Genomic DNA, 20,496 nt, shown 5'->3' with positions numbered 1-20,496 from the left:
TTTTACCTTGATAAACAACTCCGCTGATCTCATATCAGAAAATCATCCAGAACATCTACAAGAACCAAACATCTTCCCCATTACTTTAGGGTCTATATCATTATAACATTCTACAATGTGTATTCAGAATGCCAACCATTCCTATATTACTTCTCATGACTTCAATACATTTCTTTTTTAACATAATACTGATATTTCTCTCTCGCACAAACAATATGTTTTTTCTTTTCTTTATCCACATCAGATTAACCTCAAACTTGGAACACAAGATAAATGGAAGTATACACAAGATAAATGGATTCAATATAATTATTTTATAAGCAAGATCTAATAAGCATTTTCCTTCTGTTTCAGTTTTTTTTTTTTTTTTTTTATAAACTGAGTTTTGGAATTAAATAACAGAATGCATCAAATATAACAGAGGCATACAAGCCATTATTCATAAATACATTCCTTGTTATTAAATTTTGAAAACTAAACCAACTAAAATCTGCATTCCTTGTTATTCATAACTTGAAGGGCTCCAAGGAAGACTTGCCATCAAGACCTTTTGTGAAGAAGTGTGTCAAAAATTCTAGAATGGTAATATCTTTGTATATTGGTGGGTTTTCCTCTGACAGAAGTTCCTTAATAGGGCCATAAAGCTTTGATGCACCTTCAACTGTGTCAGGTGAATTCACGAAGAAGGTTGCGACAGAAATTCTTGGGCCAATTTTTTTCGCTAGGACTCGGTGGTATACACTAACGAACTTATCGTTAGTGATAAGCTGCAAAATGATTAAAAAAAACAGATGAGACTTGTCACAAAATTTCAATGCATATGAAATCACAAAATGATATGTATTTTACCTGTAGAAGGTCTCCGACATTGACAACGAATGCTCCGCGTACTGGAGGAACATCAACCCAGGCACCCTCATGCAGAACTTGAAGACCACCAAGTTGGTCCTGGAGAAGCAATGTCATGAAGTTGCTGTCCGTATGCTTGCTTGTTCCCATGGTCAATTCAGGCTCGGGGCAGGAAGGATAATAGTGTCCTTGAATGTACACTCCTTCAGCACATTTCAAATCCTTCAAGTACGAAGGCTCCAGCCCTAGTGCCTCCGACAACAGCTCAAATATTTTCAATCCCATGTCCTTAACTTTCTGAGAATATTGTATCATTATATCCCTGCAATTAAACAATAAGTATTGAAAAAACTTCAGTTGATTCGAAAATTCACAAACGGGAAGGCACTCTTGTTGTTACAAACAGAAGCTTAGGATGATAAACTACTAAGGCATATAACAAAGTATGGTCATGGATATAAACATGACATTTTTAAAAACTACTAAGGCATATAAGAAGTGTCATAAAACTACAAGACAATTTAAAAACTTCTAAGGCATATAACAGACATTTTAAAATGACTAAGGCATCTAACAGACATCTTAAAACTACCTGCATATGGGAGGTAGATCCTCTGGTCTGAAGGGAACTGGAGCAGCAGAATATGCAATTGTATCTCTCCAATTTGCAGGTTGGCCACTGAAAAGGGTTGCATTTGAGTAATACCTTACATTTTTCTTAAAATCTCTATTGTAGTACACTCTTCTCGCAGAAGCTTCTTGTTCGTGAAATGAACGAATTCCTTCGATCATTTCATCCAAGACATAGGTGGGGATTTCATGATTAATCACTTGGAAAAATCCCCACTCATTGCAGGCTCTTTGAATCTGGCCAATGACTTCCAATCGCCGAGTTGGATCAGTGTGAATGTCATTGAGGTCTATTGTAGGGAAACACAAGTCAGAGCCACTAGACGAGTTTTCGCCAAGGTCCAGCTTGCCGGTGTGGAACATACTAGGAACATTAGTTATTCCAGACTCTAGCAAGCCCTTCACTCCTGCTTTTGAGTTGTCAAAAGCAATAGTTTCAGCACTAACTGTTTTTGCTGCCATGTTGAGTAGTATTTTGTGCTTAAGTGTTTTGTGCTTTTTTGCTGTTATTTAGAACTTAGAAGAAGGGTGACTTAGAAGAAGCAAAGTGAGGTGGTTTATATAGAAGTGAAAAGAAAAATAATGGAACCAATGTAACAAGAAAACAGTGATTTTTCAGCACTCCCCAGTTCAGCCTTACACTGCAAGCAACCTATTTGTCTTCCTATTTTAGCTGTTTCTGCAATTTTAGAAAATGGTCCCTAGCACATTTCTGTAGTTACACAACCTATTTTCTTTTGGTAATTCACCATTTGATTCCTTTATGGCCATTTCTTGCTTACATTTCTAGTTCAGTCTATACCATTATATTTTTGAATGAGCAATGTTCCATTAAATTTGCTAGCATATATGCTATACAGTTATCACCTAGTGCCATATATATCAAGACTTGGATTATTTCAAATTTGATGTTTAGCTATGGTGGTCATATTTCCCTTTGTGATCATTAAACCAAAGCCTACGCGTTTGAAGGAGTGTTAATTTTTGACAAAAAAGCATCTTCATCATTCAATTAGAAAATGGAAGGAAACATGCAAGTTGATCAAAACTAATAATCTTTTGAGACATGCATTTGCCATCTACATAACTAATGAACACTTTATTTTGATAAAGGTATTTAAATGTTTCAAATGAATTCTCTTTATTTTGATATAGTAATTTAAATGATTCAAATGAATTCTCTGTATTTTGATAAAGTGATTAAATTATTCAATGTTACAAAATTTAGAAGCAATTTTGCAAATTTTGAAATTTATAAGAACTAATTATAGAGACCAATTTACAACATTGACCACCAAAGTTATCACAATGTGTGGACTTGTAAGTTATTATAGACCATTTTATTTCTTTTGGTAACTCACCATTTGATTTTGATGGGCTAATTTAGCTTCTTCAAAAAAAAAAAAAAAAAAACTCACCATTTGATTCCTTTATCTCCCATTTCTTACTAAGATTTCTTGTTTAGTCTATACCACTTTTGGTTCCCAAAATAAATGTTTGAATGTACTTTGGTTCCCAAAATAAATGTTTGAATGTACCTATTGCCATATATATCAAGACTTGGATTATTTCAAATTCGATGTTTAGCTATAGTGGTCCTATTTCCCCATGTGATCATTAAACCAAAGCCTATATACATTTGAAGGAGTGTTAATTTTTGACAAAAAATCATCTTCATTCATTCAATTAGAAAATGGAAGGAAACATCCAAGTTGATCAAAACTAATAATCTTTTGACACATTGTCCATCTACATAACAATAAACTCTTTATTTTGATAAAGTAATTTAAATGATTCAAATGAATTCTCTTTATTTTGATAAAGTAATTAAATTATTCAACGTAACAAAATTTAGAAGCAATTTTGCAAATTTTGAAATTTACAAGAACTAACTTATAGAGACCAATTTATAAATTTTGAAAATTTATAAGGATTAATGTGTATTTTATGCAAATTAATAGAGACCAATTACCAAAGTAAAAAAAAAAAAAAAAAAAGGATTCATAAGTAAATTTTTAAAACATTTAAAGACTAATTTGAGATTCATAGTGGATAAGTAAGGAAATAATTTCAAACTTACATGAGGGCCAAAGACATCATGTTGAGGGTATTGACCCTGTATAACATTCATAGTCAAATTGATTGTTGTGCATTTGTAAGGGTCAACGTCGAATTTTTTTAAGTATTTTCAGGAGGCAAATGGCCGTCAGAAGTACCGAGAGCTCGATGGCCACCAATAACCATGAAATACTACCTTCTTTTGTAGTAATTTAATGAGAGAGTAAGCAAACTTGGTTTTATTTTCAATTCATTAAAAAATTTCGAGTGAAGTCATCAATTTTAAGTAGATAATGTACACTATATCTATTCATATGCATATATAAAAGACCATAGCATCTCCATTCCATATACCATTTACTTCAAAATATGTGCAGCATCACTTTAATTTCAACAAGCATGAAAAATATTGCTCAAACAAGATGATTTCAACAGACTTGAAGTTACATGATTTATCTGGAGTTCATTTCCACAACCACTCGGATCATGCATTTTTTAAAAATATTAGTAGCTTACAACCCACAGTTACTCTTGTCCTGCCTGCTTGCAAGTGATTATCATGGCATCTTCATAAAGTGCATATACTTACCATGTCCAAAATCAATCAACCTATATTGGTTTCCTTCCAATGAGTTAAAAACCTAGATGAAATCAGTTTTCACTGAGAAATTTACAGCACTTGGTCATCATTTTTCAACCTGTTATCAGAAATCAATAGAAAAATAAATAAAAATCATAATAGAAATTTATTAGGTATATTAAGAAGGAAAAAAAGGCTTGTACATCTTAGGCAAATAATGGAAGATAGAGTATCTGGGAACATTTCAAACTAACATGCGACCACAATTTTTATACCTTCGAAAAACATTAGAGCCAGATCTGTAACAAAATCAGTATCATACATGCACAACATTACAGCATAAAAACATATGGTATTCAAAAATAGCAACAGCCAAAATTAAGCATATGTATAGTTGAGTAATAGCCAAATGTTTTAATTTTGGACGCTTGGTAACATATAGGATAACAAGATGTTGGCAAGGTTAATAGGAAAATGATTCAAAGTGAGAAGAGATTCAAACTATCTACTTGATTAAATTACGATAAAATCCATACTAATCGAAACTATCTAACTCGGATCTGAATTAGGTTTCAGTTTTCATCCCAATCTTTTTCCTTTGTATTTTCCATGGTTATTTTCCATGGTCATTGATATAATATAACTAGTAAACAAGAAAGACAAATATGACAAATTACGAATAAAATTGAGACTGAAACTGAACCTAGCACAAATAACAGCATGCTTGTCTCCGTAAATACAATGTCGATTACCACAGCACTTTCCCACAATGCCTTTACTGGTGCTCAAATATCTTACAGAATGCTTGCGTAGCATTAATTGATGTCTTGTGTAAACTGCTACAATCAGAGCATAACACTAATAGCAAAAGTCTTATTCTATCAGTCAGGTTCAACTATATGGATCAAATGACCCCTTCATGTTCACTCAAATAAATCAAGTGTTCAAAAAGAACATTTAGGACCCTAAGTGCTTTTGAATGTGACAGTCAAAACACACTATCAAAAGACTGAGAAATAAGGATTTCTTTAAAAATACAACTACTTGTTTATTTTTTGTCCATGTTCGCTAAGTTTCAATTGCACCCTCATACCCAATGGTTATGCGTCAAATCAGAATTTAGCATACAACTCTTAAAAATGGATCATGTGAATATGGAGTCATAAACACGTAAAAATAAAATTAGGTAAGCAAGTACTAGAACTAGATCATTTAAGGATCGCTTTCCTTAGACTTGTGCACCGAGACCAAGTTAATGACCACCAAAGTTCTTCTAGTTCAAACCACCGAATCTAGCAGTTGAATGGTAGACGCAAATGAAATGACATGAAAGATAGAGTATCTACTACTTACACGGATCACGGTCAACTTTAAGTTTATACGTTGCAGAGGCCCTTGGGCACCAGGATAATTGTCTTGTTATTTTGGGTTGTCCACCGTTTCAGATTGTCATGGTTTGTAAAACTCTTGCAGTCTTCAAAATATACTTTGCTAGCAAGAAGCTAAAAATATGGCAAGTTCTTAGGTGTAATGAAAGGCATTGCGGAAAAAAATCTGTATCCACCCAATTTTCTTCTTTTCTAATCCATGTTGCCCCATCCATGTCCGTGCCAGTCTGTTAATAAAACAAAACAAAACATAAAGATGTGGTATGTAAAGATAAATCAAATATGATCCAAAGAAAAACTAGACTCGTAACATAAAAAACTTAAGCTATTATTATTGATTAAAAAAAAATGAGAAGGGAAAACACAACTTACTGTGATGGTGGCAATGGTGAGAATAAAAGGGGAAGCGTTGAGGCAGGGAGGTGGCATAACCAAAATGATATCTGGCTTTTAAAAATGCTACATAACTTCAATGGATAACTTAAACAAACACTTAGGCATAACTTTGACTGTGATCTGACTTCAAGAATTATTTGAACAACAAGCTTATACCTCAACAACCTGGAAAAAAATTCAACAAAGAAGGCGTGAAATATATTTATCTCGGTGAGTTTCTCATAGCGGGATAAAACATAAAACCTTGCCATAATGGTTTATGATAGAGCATTATGTCGTAATTTGATCCATGTAGCTGAGACTGCATATTCATTATTTAAAATAGTTTAATCAATATTTAAATGTCAATGCATATTCTTTTATTTCACATACTTTTATTATTAGAATACTGGCAATTTCAGTTATCCTTTTAGGTCCTCAAAAGTGAGAAATCTGAGAACCTAGACTAGGCTGGTAAGGATTTATATAAACGAAATCTCTAATTTGGCAAGTATAGAGACTATTAGCTCCCACAAGTGATTGTTCTCAATTTCCCTTCATGAACATATATTTATTTTTATTTATAATACATTTTCATCGAGAACTTTGCGCAGGGCAAAGAGACCAACTAGATAGGAAGGACCCTGCTACTCTCACTTATTAACATATTTTACTTGTGCATATATTTATAATCATATAGTATACATAAGGACTATTCGTACTCAAGGCATATCATAATCAGTCAATCACATAACAAATTCATTCATATACCATTCCTAATTACACTAATTTATAATATGCAAATAAGGCTTCAACTTCATACTAAGTATAGTTACTTAGCATCCTCCACGTCAACCTTGACATTATTACAATAACAATTCCTAATCATTCACCCAACGATCATTTTAATCAAATTCCTAAACAGTTCAAAATCCAGTTTTTCAAGAGTGAGACATCAAATTCGTCAATTAAAATAAACGACCGCTCTTTTTAAAGTTTATAATGTCTAAATTATAAATATAATTTATATTTTCCAAGATAGACATCCAATTGGTTCAGTTTATTGAAATAGACAAGGAGGTAGTGTAACATATTTTAAACTACCGATATTCAGTCAATTCTAACGAAACTGAAAGGAATTAAGTCTAGTTTCTAACAAAACCAGAATGATTTAAAAATGATGTATAGTATAGGGTAAAAGTTATGAGCAAAATTCTAACGAATTCAAATACGGGTTTGCAGAACTACACTCTCTTTTCTTGTCTAATTTTCTCTCACACATTCAGCCCATCAACATTTAACATAAATTCACAATAAAAGTTTAACATTCAACAACAAAACAAATTCAAACATCTTTTAGGCGAATTCCTAGAAGTAAGTATTATGCATGCAAACATGAACCTAATTACAAGGTCACAACATAACCCCAAAATTAGCGAAAACTAAATTCAAGCATGAGGAATGAGGAAAGGGGAGATCCATCTCTTGATTCTATGATGATGATGCAAAATCTTCAAGCCCTCATTTGCTTTTAGCCCTTTTCCTCCATTAATTTCTTGAAACCCTAAACCTCCTTAGAATCGATTATCCATTTGCATGTTGTTAGGTATAACAATAACAATTTTGGAATAAATAGTGAGAATTTGTGGCTGGAATGGATGGTGGTGAAAGTGAGGAGAAATTCCAACTATTTATTCCAAAATTTTCATTGTTATAGGTCTTGTTCCAATGTTTAATCTCTCCTCTAAATCATCTAAGGTTAAGATTTGGTTATGTGAAATTAAATTACGGAATGTTAGGTTGATTAGTCTAGAATTTAGGTTATTTGAGTGTGACATAACAATCACTCTAGATGCATTTATGTTGGGTGATGATCCATGGAAGCAAATTTTGTAGTATGTAGAAATTGATTGCTAAGGGAGTGGGAAAAAAATAGAAATGAAAGTATTAGAAATCAAAAAAGGGATAAATGAATTCAAGAGTAGAGATCTCTTCAATTGATAAATAAAACTAAACTATAATAGGGTAACTGTACGAACAATTTATTGGGAATTGTTTGTAACTTGTGTCATGTCATATGACAAACTCAAGTTAAGTTCCTTCCTTCAATTCTACTGTACCTAAAATTTTGGAAAAATTCCGGCGAATTTACTTTACTGGTATCATCATGACATCATCATCATCATTATTTATAACTATAATCCTATAATTTCCCTCCAAAATTTCCCTCCACAACCCATGTTAATTAACTAAATAATGAAAAGAAAAAACTCACTACCATGTTTCCCTCTACAACTCTATTTCTACTAATTCACCTATTAATTAATAATTAAAATGGGAAATAACCATCATTCTATTAATTAAATTAAACAATGAAAAAGATACTACCCACATATCCCTCCACAACTCTCTTTTTAATGAATTCAACTATTAATTAATAGTTAACTTATAAATTGCCTCTCACGTTACTAATTATACATAATACATGTTTCTTCTAATTTAAGAATTTCCCTCCAAATTTTCCCATTTTTCTCTCCAAATTTTCCCTTCAAAGCATCATTATATTAATTAAATAAAAACATAAAAATTAATTATGAAAAAGTAGCCACGTTACCCACTAAAAATCATCATTTTATTAATTTAAAATAAAAATTATTAAAATAAATAATGGATTAAAATAGCAACACATTTTAAAAAAGAACCCTTATCATAAACCTATTTCCCTTAACATTATAAATAACACTTTTATTCTTATTCTACTTAACTTTACACGTTCTCTCTCAAAAATTTATGTCTATTACCTCCATTGACAACATGCTTACTATCTCTATTGTTAATATCTTGGTTGAAAAAATTATGTGGAATTTGAAAATTCGTTTCATTTGTTTGTGAACTCACTCATAACTCAAAAACTCATCGAGACAAACAATTTGGAGATATCTTAGTTGATTAAAAGGTATAAAATCAAGTACTATCTTTATTTTTGTCACAATAATATTTTATTATTAATTCCATATTTTACCACATTCGAATGAATATTGAAGAGATTTTGAACAACACATAATACCTATTAACAATTGGTATTGTTTATTCTTTAGTTATTTTCTTTTTTGAGACATTTTGTGTGTTTTTCGCACTTATCTAATTTTGGTTCAATTTCATTTGGTGCATCCGCTGGATTAAAAACCTACTCACTCCACTTAAATACATAGGAAAAAAAATTAGCTTGCATGACAAAAAAAAAAAAAACTCTTTTTATTTTATCATTTATTAATTTAAATTATACTCTTAAGAGATTTATGATGTTGGAACATAAAAGTTTATAAATTTGATTATAGATATATGTAAACAAAATGAAACTATCAACTCTCTTTTTTTGGGTACATGTTTCTCTATTTCTCATGTTTTCATTTGCTCTAACACAATTGTTATTCTCTTTTTATTTTTCCATAAATGCTATTGGGGTTTGAAAAATGATTTTTTTTTTGTTACAGGGGTTTGAAAAATGATGATATGATTAAGAATTATATGTTAATTTATTATATGTTCGTTCTTTATTTCAATTAGCTATATGGTCTTTCATTTGCTTCTTCTTTTTCGTATTCAGGTGTGCCACTTGCTTGGAGTTCTCACTAATGAGCATTTTGGATCCAATTATGTGAACATTAAAGAAATATTATTAAAGAAATATTATGTATTTCAATCTTCTTGATTTAACTCTCTTCTACGTCACTTATTTTTTAACAACAAATTGATAGTGTTACCAATATTCGTTTGCATTCAAATTGCTTACAAACAAGAATAAATTAAAAACATTAATTTCAATGTATATATTTTTTGAATACATTCATTTCAATATATAATTAACAATTTTTTAATCTATAATAATTAGTGATATCAATTAAATAAAACTTCCCCATGCATCGCGCGGATAGACGTCTAGTAGTAGTCAATTCTGGATAACTTTCTTACAGTTTGCCAAAACTACTCTCAATTCCATAAAACTTGTGAGTGTGACATCAATAAGGGGTAAATTAGTACGAAATAAATTTTCCCTAGTTTTATTTACTCGTATTTACCCGTGTTTTTTTCATGATCCAATGTAATTTTTTTTGAAGAAGATTCAGGGATTAATGTTTGTGACATTTTTTTTAATATTTATCATTGTCTAATATTTATCCCCTTTTTTTGTGTATCAATGAAAAATAACTTTTTTTTTTCAATGATATATATTTGTTCCACATTTTATTGTGTATTAGGGGGTAAACTTTACACATGTGTTTTTTATTTAATTATTGAAAATATATGTCTCATGTTTGTGTTTTTTATTTAATTATTGAAAATATATGTCTCATGTTTTTTTATGTATAAGAGACAAATATTTGTCCTTTTTTTTTAATATTCATCGTTGATGAATATTTGTCTAGAATTTCATTTAAAGTAATGGTAAAGAATATTTGTTTTGTGTTATTTTTATTTTTATCTCTTGTTTATCTTATTATGTATCAATAGCAAAATTATTTAGTTAATTTTTTCAATATTTATTAGTGAATATATATATATGTGTGTGTGTGTGTGTGTGTGTGTGTGTGTATCATTGACAATATTTATTATGTGTTTTTTATGTATCAGTTACTAATATTGGTGTGTGTGTGTGTCTATATATATATATATATATATATATATATATATATATATATATATATATATATCATCTATAAGTATATGTCCCGTGTTTTTTATCTACCAGAGATTAATATGTCCCGTGCTTTTTAATATTCATTAGTGAAAATTATTTGTCTCGTTTTTTTTTTAATATTTATAGGCAGCAAATATTTGTCTAATGAATAATGAATTAATGAAATTTATGTATCCTAACTTATTTTTATTCTGAATAAGTGGTTAAAGATATTGATTTTCAAAGTTTGATACTCTTTGTTTTTGAATGAAATCATTGTAATGTTTTTGTTAAGGAAAACGCGAATCGAAGAAATGAAACTATTTTTTTAACAACTTATTAATTTTATTTCATACATCAAATATTATCTTACATTGATTATTCTCTCTAATGTCTATAATTCAAACTCATAAATTGCTTCAATGTCAATTTTTTGTGTTTTACATGTTATAATAATTGGATAAACATTCGGATTTTTCATGTTTTAATAATTGACTTTTTCTTGACCGGTTTTTTTTTGAATTTTTCTTTCATTATGTTAATTTAATATAATTCCTCGTTTGTTTTTTAAAAATTTGACTTTAACAAAATATTTAATTGTTGATGTATGTTTTGTCCTTTTGGTAAGTCATAAATGGTAGTATGTGGAATTTAAGTTTTAAAATTGTAAGAGTTATTTTCATATTCATATGTTTGTGATTCAACCTGAATTCTCAAATTAGAAAAGAAATGTATAACATAAATTTGTAAATTCAATAATTGATTGATAATATTACCACTAGATAGATTCTAAGTGCAGATAGAGTGGTTACTCCTGTTGAGTACACCCATTGATCTATATTATGAAACCAAATTTCTTCAGGATTTTCATATATAGCCTTGTAAGGTGAAAATGTTTTGTCCAACATCCTGTATGTAAAACATAAATTATTTAATATTTGGTTTAAAAAAAACTTCTTTTTATAGATTGTTTATAAAAATAAACGGCAGATATATGTAAAGAAAAAAACCTTTCTTTCAACTCTTCAACGTCATTGAATTTTGGATTGAATAACATCTTGGTATAATTACCATGATTCTGAACAGTAGATATGCCTGGATTTAACTAAATATATTAGTCATGAGTTTTAATAATATGGCACAATTCCATGATCAACAGGTCTGATCTTAGTCTTATCTGTAAAGTTGAGACAATATTTATGCGATGTTGTCATGACCTCTTGTATTTCATTGAGACAGACTCGAAAATTATACATGATAAAGACAACCTCCTCTTTCAAAGAAAATTCGAACTTGTTAAAAAGTTCACTACCAACCATAGCATGTATTTTGTGACCCTACATGTGAAAAAATTAAAAAAAAAAAACAATCATATAACATATTAATCTTTTATAAATGACAAAAGCATGATAGTATCTTTATCTTTATATAATACAAAAGCATACTTCTATGGGCAAAAGTACATGTGGCATCTTCACATTCTTCATCACATTTAATGTTTTCTTATCACCCAATCAAATTAAATTATGACTCATTTGTTTTTTTATTAGCCAATCAAGATGGACAATGACTCATTAAGTTTTCATCAACCAATCAAAATTGATCAAGCCATGATTTTTTTTTTCCTATATATAGACAATTTTTTTTTCATTATTTTCATGTGTCTCTTCCCCCATCAACAAATCATTATTTTTTTCATTATTTTTTATGTGTTTTGAAATCATAGAAGTTTAATCACTTGGTCGTAGATTATGGGGTTGATTTTCTTTTTTATTTGTATCTAATTGTTAATGGATAATGTTACTTTCCCAGGATCTCATTGGAGAGCATGTGTCTACATTCTACGACTTCAAGATGTTCAACATCAACAATATAATTTTTAGTCAAGACAATGTTTTGTATTTGATATAGAATCAAGATGTTAGAGTTTATATACCTTAGATTTATTGAATATTATTTAATGAATTTATATGTCGATAAACTAATCTCAATAAATTGATTTAGCCTTTATCTATATCTATTTTATGAATTTTTGTCTTGCACAAAAACGTATATTACACATGAACTCTTATTTGATTAATCCTACACATGAACTCTTATTTGATGAATCCTAATTGATGATTTTAAATACATTTCCGGACATGTTAAACATCATCATAAAGGTTGCATACAATTGGTTCACATCATCTAATTTGGACAAACCTTTTCTAATAAGAAGACATCTTAAATCATCATGTTTTACTATGACGGCTTTTCACTTATCATAGTTTCTTCAATAGAATGTATCAAAAGCTTCAATCAACCATTGAGCAATATACATGGTTTCTTTTTTATTTCTTTTGACCATATATGAGATAATACACAATCCTTTAAGTGTAATTTCATCTTATTTATTTGACAATCAATATATGACTTTTTCTCCTTTAATTTGTCAATTAGATAGTTACTATTAAATAATTTTTTTGTGGGGACTATTAAATAATATTGTTAATTTTGTTATCTACCCTTTATTATAAATATCATCCATTTGCAAGCAATTCCACCCACCATTTCAATCAAAAATTGTATTATTTTCAATCTTTTGTCTCAATGTCATGCCTTTTTTCTTTTTGTTTTTTTTCCTTTCTAAGTTTCACGTATTTGGTATTTTTAACAAGCCAAAATGATTTTTTTTTTGAGAAAAAAAATCCATTTAATATAGTTCTCAAATATAACACAAAATGAATTATATTAACACAAAATTTTCATGTATTTTTGTATACTTAATAATTTAATATAGTTCTCAAATATAATTATTTTCGCATTTATCAAGGATAATATAATGATAAAGCAATTTAAGAGTAATTAATATGTCATTTAAATTAGAATGATTATATAAAGGTTAAAATGTGTCATTTAATTATTTAGAATGAAAATGCCTCATTTGGTGGATCAGACAGGAAACAGAAAAAAAAATTAAATGATAGCGTTAATTATAACCCTTAATTAAAGGAAACAACTAAACACTACCAAAAAAAAAGGAAACAACTAAACCAAAAAAAAAGATGGAAACAAACAAATATTGAAGTAGTATATTATAACAAATAAATGGAAGACATTTAAAATTCAAATAGTTCGATTTTCCTATCTGTATAAAAAAAATGAATTATTTGAATCTTTTAACCTTTTAATTAATGTTTTATATTCATTTGTTTTAAGGGAATATTTAATTTACATAAAAATGTTTTTGACAAATTCACAAAAAAAAAAATTCATTAAATTTTGAGTTTTTTTTTGAATGGATTAAAATTTGAAATTTATATTTTTATAATTTAAAATAATTATATTTTATGTGTCATTTTAATTGGGTTGATCCAATAAATATTAAACTTTGTCATTTAATAGGTCAGACAAATAATAGACCAAAAAATAAAAGGTTCTTTAAATAATAGTCATTAATGTGGTAATTTAAATTAAAATGATTCTGTTAAATGTATCATTTATTTTATTTTTTTTTGGCACAAAATGTCTCATTTATTTAGTCAGATGAAAAAGTGTTATTTAAATGATACCATTATATGATATCATGTTTTGATTCACTATTTTTGCTACTAATACTTGGGGGTGTTCAAAACCGAACCAATCCAAAAGAAAAACTGCTAATCGAATCAATCCAAACCGAAACCGCAAAAAACCCCATTTGGTTCGGATGTATTCGGATCATTTTTTTTACCTAACCGCATGGTTTGGTTCGGTTTGCGGTTTTGATTTTACCAGCCGAACCAAACCAAACCAAACCACAATATAAGAAGAAAAAAAACTAATTAAATATATATCATCTAGATCAATACTCATAGAAATTCAATGGAAACTTTAATAAAAGAACATATTTTTTCTCTTATTAAGTTTCTACTTTGCTGTTTTTTCTATCAAAAATGTATTTATGTGCTACTTGAACTCTTAGAGAATGATTAAAATTTTAGTCTTTTGTATTTCTTACAAAATAGGATTACTTTTTGTCCACGTTTTAATTTGGTCTACGTAGTTGAAAACATTGTCGGATGAAAATAAAATTATAATGTTGGATGAAATTTAAAACATTCCTGAAAATATGTTGTGTTTTAGCTTTTTAATTTGATTTTAAAGTTGAAAACAAAAAAAAAATATTATTGTCTAAAAAAACCGCACCAACCGATCCAATCCAAACCAAACCGGATTGGTTTGGTTTGGATTTTATTTTAAAAGTCAACCGAACCAAACCAAACCACGTACTTATTTATCTTGCGGTTCAGATGACTTTTACCCTTAAAACCGAATCAAACCGCACCGCGAACACCCCTACTAATACTAATAATAGCATTCCTAATCAAGATTGGTTTTGCAAATAATGAGTTGACTCAATTTCAAGGGTGTGGATTCAATCTCCGCTATTACCGTGAAGATCTCTTTGACAAGGGATCTCTAAAAATTTTGTAAGTGTTTATTGAGTCATGAGACATGTCCTGACCTTGATGTGTCCTAAAAATTTTTTATGTAAAATTAAAGTCTATTTGCCAGATTCTAAAGGAATTTTTTTTGTCAAATAATAATAACAAAGATAATTTAAAAGGAGAATCGAATGATATCTAAAATTAAATTTTACCAATAACTCGGTAATTTTTCAAATTTCAATTTTACGAATTTCCTACAATGTTTATCTTGATTTTTTTTAAATTATGTCATATATTTTAATAACAAATGCACGTAATTGTCAAAAAAAAAAAAAACAAATGCACGTAAATGTGTTTTAATATATAAAAAAAACTTTCTCTATTATAAAGATTTGGCTTCAGAGAATGCAAAAGTACACGTCTACATATATGATGCTTAAGCTCACTAAATGTTATCAAACTAATCCACATCAGCATGTACATTTTCAGTTTTTAGTGAGAAAGGAATGCATTAATATGATATTTGAGATTAGACATTTATCATATCATTAGTCAACTATGCATTTATCCTATAAGATATCCATACATTGATGATATCACAAAATTAAAGGGGTAATTGATGTTTTTCTTTTTTGAGGGGAAGGGGGTAATTGAGGTTATTTAATTGATTTTTATTTTATAAAATATTGTTTCTAACTTTCAACATTTTCACACTGTTTCAAAATTCAACGTTCATTCTAAAATTTGAAATTCTTCTCGAATTCTCAAATCCCTTTTTCGTTGAGTGGAGAGTTTGGTTTTCGATTGTGTCCTCCTTCAATATACGTTGACATCTAAATGTAAATTTTACATATCATATTTGTAATTTTTTTCTAAATTAAAAGCACAATTTAAAGAGAATATATGACATCTCAACTAGACTTTATTCATTTTTGCTTATATATATTATATTATTAAAAAAAGGGGGAGATACAAATACAAATTAGGGGGACATAAACCTACCCCAGTAAATCCACGCAAAAGTGTAGGTCGACCCTAAACGGATAATACAAAAAATTAAAACAACACAAGTGGGTCAGCTTCTAATTAATCCTAAAACTAATCAAAGGTTTTGCGTATATATGTAACTCATCAAATTATTTCCCTAATTTATCTATCATATATTTTTTTAATAAGCATGTATTTTGTCAACTCAACATATCACATTAGCATTTTTCCATTTTTAGATTCCTCCAAAGACCAAAAATGAAGGAATTTAAAATAACGCAAAAAAATAAAATGATTTTTTTATATTTAATATAAAAAAACTAAGCTAATGATATTAAAAAACTAACAAAATATTTCATCATAATGTTTGAAGTTATGAGGGAGTCTTCAATGGGTTGGATCTTCATATTTGGCTAAGAGAAACCCCACAAATGAGATTGACACACCCCTAAAAAAAATGAGATTGACACCACATCTCACTTATATGTTACTCAATATGTACTTTTGCATCTAATGCGTAGAAATTTAACTCACACACGACACATTAACATCTCTCCCTTAAGCGTGAGACTTTTTGTATCTATGATATGGTGAAATAACCAAATAAGGCCATTTCGTAGAGAGATGTTTTCACTCATTTATTTCATGAGAAGAGAAAAAATAAAGTAGAAAAAGAAATCAGATGAAAAAAGAATTTGAACATGAGAGAAAAAGTAAGGGAGAATAGTGAGTTGTTGGTAATTTTTTGGGTTTGTTACGTTGAAGAAAATTGAGATAATTTAGTAATTATGCTATCAAAGTACCAAACTCATTAAAAAGTCAACATCAATTTAAAATGTCTAATAAACATCTACAATTTTCCTTTTTCAGATTCCACCAAAGACCTATAGTGAAGGAATTTGAAATAATAGATGTTGAATAAAAATATATATTGCCTTGACAAAAAAAATTGCATGAAAATGAATATCATAATGTTGGAATTCCCAGTGTAGCCTACATTAGGTTATATCGTAACATTATGCTAAGAGAAACCACAAAAATTAGATTGATACCACATTTTCATACAATTTTTTTAGTTCATATCACTTATATGTTATTCAACATCTTCTCTTTTCTCCATTATAATTTTAACTCACATTTGACATATTAACATCTCTCTCAAGTGTGCGAGTCTCCACGTCTGTAATTATGTGACATAGGCAAATAAGGTCAAATGAAGGCACAACATGGTCATAAAGATGGGATGGTAGTAATTAAATAGAAGGAGGTTTATATTTCTTACTTTTATGAGAAGAGAGAAAGGAAATTGAAAAAGAAAGAAGATGAAAAATAAATTTGAGATTGAGATAAATGATACAGGTAAAAAAAAAAGAATTGTGTATTTGTCGATGAGGTTATAAGAAATAAAGTGAGTTGCTGGTAATTTTATAGGTCTATCGAAGAAGTTTGATATTTTTGGGTAATTAATTTGCCAAAAAATTATACCTAATTAAAAAACACTACAACATTTAAATCTTTTTAATAAGCACGAATTATGTCAACTCAACATTCTACGTGAGAATTTTTCTATAGTTAAATCCAACCAATGATCAAAAGTGAAGAAATTTGAAATAATATAGATTGATTAAAAAATAGTGCATGAAAATGAATAACATCCAAAAACTTATATTTAATATAAAAATGAAATAAATGACATCAAAAAACTAACAAAATAGTTAATCATAATGTTCGGAATTTTGAAGAAGACTAAAATAGGTTAGAACAACACATTAAGCTAAGTGCGACTATAAAAGTGAGATTGACACCACATCATCACCAAAATATTAACACATTAGTTATATTGATCATCTCACGTATCTATTTCTTAACAATTGACACATTAACATATCTTCGTTAAATGTGAGACTCTCTTCGTTTGAGATCTGGTGACATAGCCAAATAAAGCTAGACGAAGGCAAAACGTAGTAAAAAAGGTTGGTTGATGGTGGTTTCATGGAAGGAGATTTATGTTTGCACATTTAATGAAAAAGAGAGAAAGAAAAATAGAAAAAGAAATAATATGAAAAAAAAATTGAACATGAGAGAAATGATAACGGAAAAAAAGTAGTGTGTGTTTTGTCCATGGAAATATTAAGAAAAGAGTGTGTTAGTGATAATTTGATGGGTTATTTGAAGGAGTACGAGATTTATGAGTAATTATTTCACCAAAAAATAGACTCAATAAAAAAAACTCCACATCAATTTAAAATGTCTAATAAACATGTACACATGTACTTTATCAACTCATCATAACATATATGTAGTTTTCTATTGTTCAATCTCATCAAAGATCAAAAGTGAAGATATTTGAAATATAGAGGTTGGATAAAAAAATTGAATGAAATCGAACGACATCCAAAAATATATATTGAATATTAAAAAATTAAGATATTATATTAAAAAAATAAAAAATTAAATAATTCATCATAATACTTGTAGTTATAAGGGAGCCTACAATGAATTGAATCATCACATTTGACTAATAAAACTCCAGAAGTGAGATTGACGCCACATCTTCACCTAAAACCTCAAGACATTAGGCATATTATCAATTCATTCATATGTTGCTCAATATATATTGGAAAATGCTAGATATCAAGAATGATTTTGTCAAGAAAGATTCAAGAATGACATGACAGAATAATCACCCTTAGATTTCAATCTTATTTATTAACCTTTAATAAAATAAAGAATACATAACACCCACCACCCCATGATTTCCTTCCAGGCTGAGATTTTATTGGCTAACATTAATTTCAGAACAATTTCTTGATAAAATCTAAGAGTGATTATTCTGCCATGTCATTCTTGAATCTTTCTTGATAAAATCTTTCTTGATATATAGCATTGCTCATATATATTATTGCATCCAAAAGAGAAGTTTAACTCACATGACACATTAACATATCTCCCTTAAGGTTAGGAATCTCTGTGTATGTGATATAGTGAGATAGCGAAATCAGATCAAAGATACAACATCGTAAAAAAATTTGGTTGGTGGTGGTTTCATAGAGGAGTGTTTTTGTTTGTTTCTTTCATGCGAAGAAAGAAAGTAAATTAAAAAAAGAAAGAAGATGAACAAGGAATTTGAACATGAGAGAAATTACGAGGGAACAAACTAAGGAAAGTATGTTTTACCCATGAGAGTATAGGTAATATAGTGAGTTATTGATAGTTTATGGATTTGTTGAAGGCGTTGGCGATTGCTGGTAATTATGCTACCAAAATATTAGACTCATTAAAAAAAATACCACATCAATTTAAACTGTCTAATAAACATGTATTTTGTGACCTAACACATCTATATTTTCCACTATGATTCCACCAAATACCAAAAGTAAAGAAATTTATAGTAACAAAGGTTGAATAAAAAAAATTGCATGAAAGCGAATGACATCTAAAAATTAAAATTTAAGGCTAAAAATTCAACAAATGACAGCCAAAAACTAAAACAAAAAAATCATCATAATATTATGTCTTCTGTGGAAGCCTACAATGGGTTGTATCATCACATTAGACTAAGAACAATCATATAAGTGAAATTGATATTGCACCAATCGTAAGATATTAGATATATGAGTCACCATACTTATATGTTGCTCAACATCTATTCTTGCATATAATGTGAAATTGTTACTCACAGTTGACAAATTAACATCTCTCCACTAAGTATCATAGTCTCTGTATATGTGATCCACTACCAAGAACCGCTCCCCCACAATGTTGAAACGGGATATGATACTGTCGTTGGATCGACACATTGGAGAAAGAACAACCACCAGGTGAGAATGATACCACATCTTCATTCAAAACTTTAAGGTTTAAGTATGTGTTTTTTTTTCCATTTGTTTGTTGTTCAACCTCCACTATTTTATCAAATCTTTAGCTTTAATCGATACATGATACATAATAATATTCTCTATGTCAAGTATAACCAAATTCTAGCCCGTGCTTGGCACGGGTGTCCAAACTAGTTATAATATAAAATTAAAAAATATCACGTAGTTATCCATCAAAATTAAATGGATTGTCATTGATTTTTCAAAGTTAGTGGAATCACTTGATGTTCATAGTCTGACAACTCTTGCAAAAAAGCACCACTTGCTTTTGTTGTTGTTAATGTTCACGATAGAATCATAGCTGGGAGCCATTTAGAAATTTTAAAAAGAAAGAAATTCTATAAGAATGTTTGAGTGACACAGAAACTACTTATAGCGGGATTGATAGAAAAATTTACATTGACAGAAGAAATTGTAATTGTAATGTGATTAAAAAAAATAGTAGCCAACGAAATTTATTGCGGCTTTCAACAAAATTAAATGGCTTTCTATAATTTACAAAGATATAGAAATGTGCATTTATTAAACATGCGTATGTCAACATATGAATTTGAATTGTTTTCTGAAGTATAAAAATTGATAAAAAAAGAAAAAAAATCCTTTCTTGCGTGCCTGAAAAAATTGTGAATTTATTATTTGTTAATTATAAATTTCCTTTCTTGTG

The 20,496-nt window shown here is 28.9% G+C and overlaps 1 protein-coding gene and 2 long non-coding RNA genes across 3 annotated transcripts; all 3 read right to left on the bottom strand.

Moving 5' to 3' along the window:
* Positions 1 to 295: 295 nt before the first annotated feature.
* LOC146907034 (deacetoxyvindoline 4-hydroxylase-like) lies at positions 296 to 3,574 on the bottom strand. The gene is made up of 3 exons (XM_085725916.1): positions 1,442 to 3,574; positions 850 to 1,171; positions 296 to 767 (listed from the first exon to the last, which is right to left on the bottom strand). The coding sequence occupies exons 1-3, from the start codon at positions 1,939 to 1,941 to the stop codon at positions 507 to 509; spliced, it is 1,083 nt and encodes a 360-aa protein (XP_085582042.1). The 5' UTR covers positions 1,942 to 3,574; the 3' UTR covers positions 296 to 506.
* Positions 3,575 to 3,856: 282 nt separating this feature from the next.
* On the bottom strand, positions 3,857 to 7,710 carry LOC146907033 (uncharacterized). Its single transcript, XR_015018761.1, has 3 exons — positions 5,878 to 7,710; positions 5,471 to 5,732; positions 3,857 to 4,235 (listed from the first exon to the last, which is right to left on the bottom strand). It is a non-coding gene; the product is annotated as an uncharacterized LOC146907033 (long non-coding RNA).
* A 3,547-nt stretch (positions 7,711 to 11,257) lies between these two features.
* Positions 11,258 to 20,457, bottom strand: LOC146907032 (uncharacterized). Its single transcript, XR_015018013.1, has 3 exons — positions 19,995 to 20,457; positions 11,569 to 11,895; positions 11,258 to 11,467 (listed from the first exon to the last, which is right to left on the bottom strand). It is a non-coding gene; the product is annotated as an uncharacterized LOC146907032 (long non-coding RNA).
* Between the last annotated feature and the right edge of the window lie 39 nt (positions 20,458 to 20,496).

The sequence above is a fragment of the Medicago sativa genome, chromosome 7 (assembly GCF_051527215.1).
Source record: "Medicago sativa cultivar Bolivia chromosome 7, Bolivia_mono, whole genome shotgun sequence".
NCBI classification, from domain to species: domain Eukaryota; kingdom Viridiplantae; phylum Streptophyta; class Magnoliopsida; order Fabales; family Fabaceae; genus Medicago; species Medicago sativa.
This window is presented reverse-complemented; position numbering and strand designations above follow the sequence as displayed.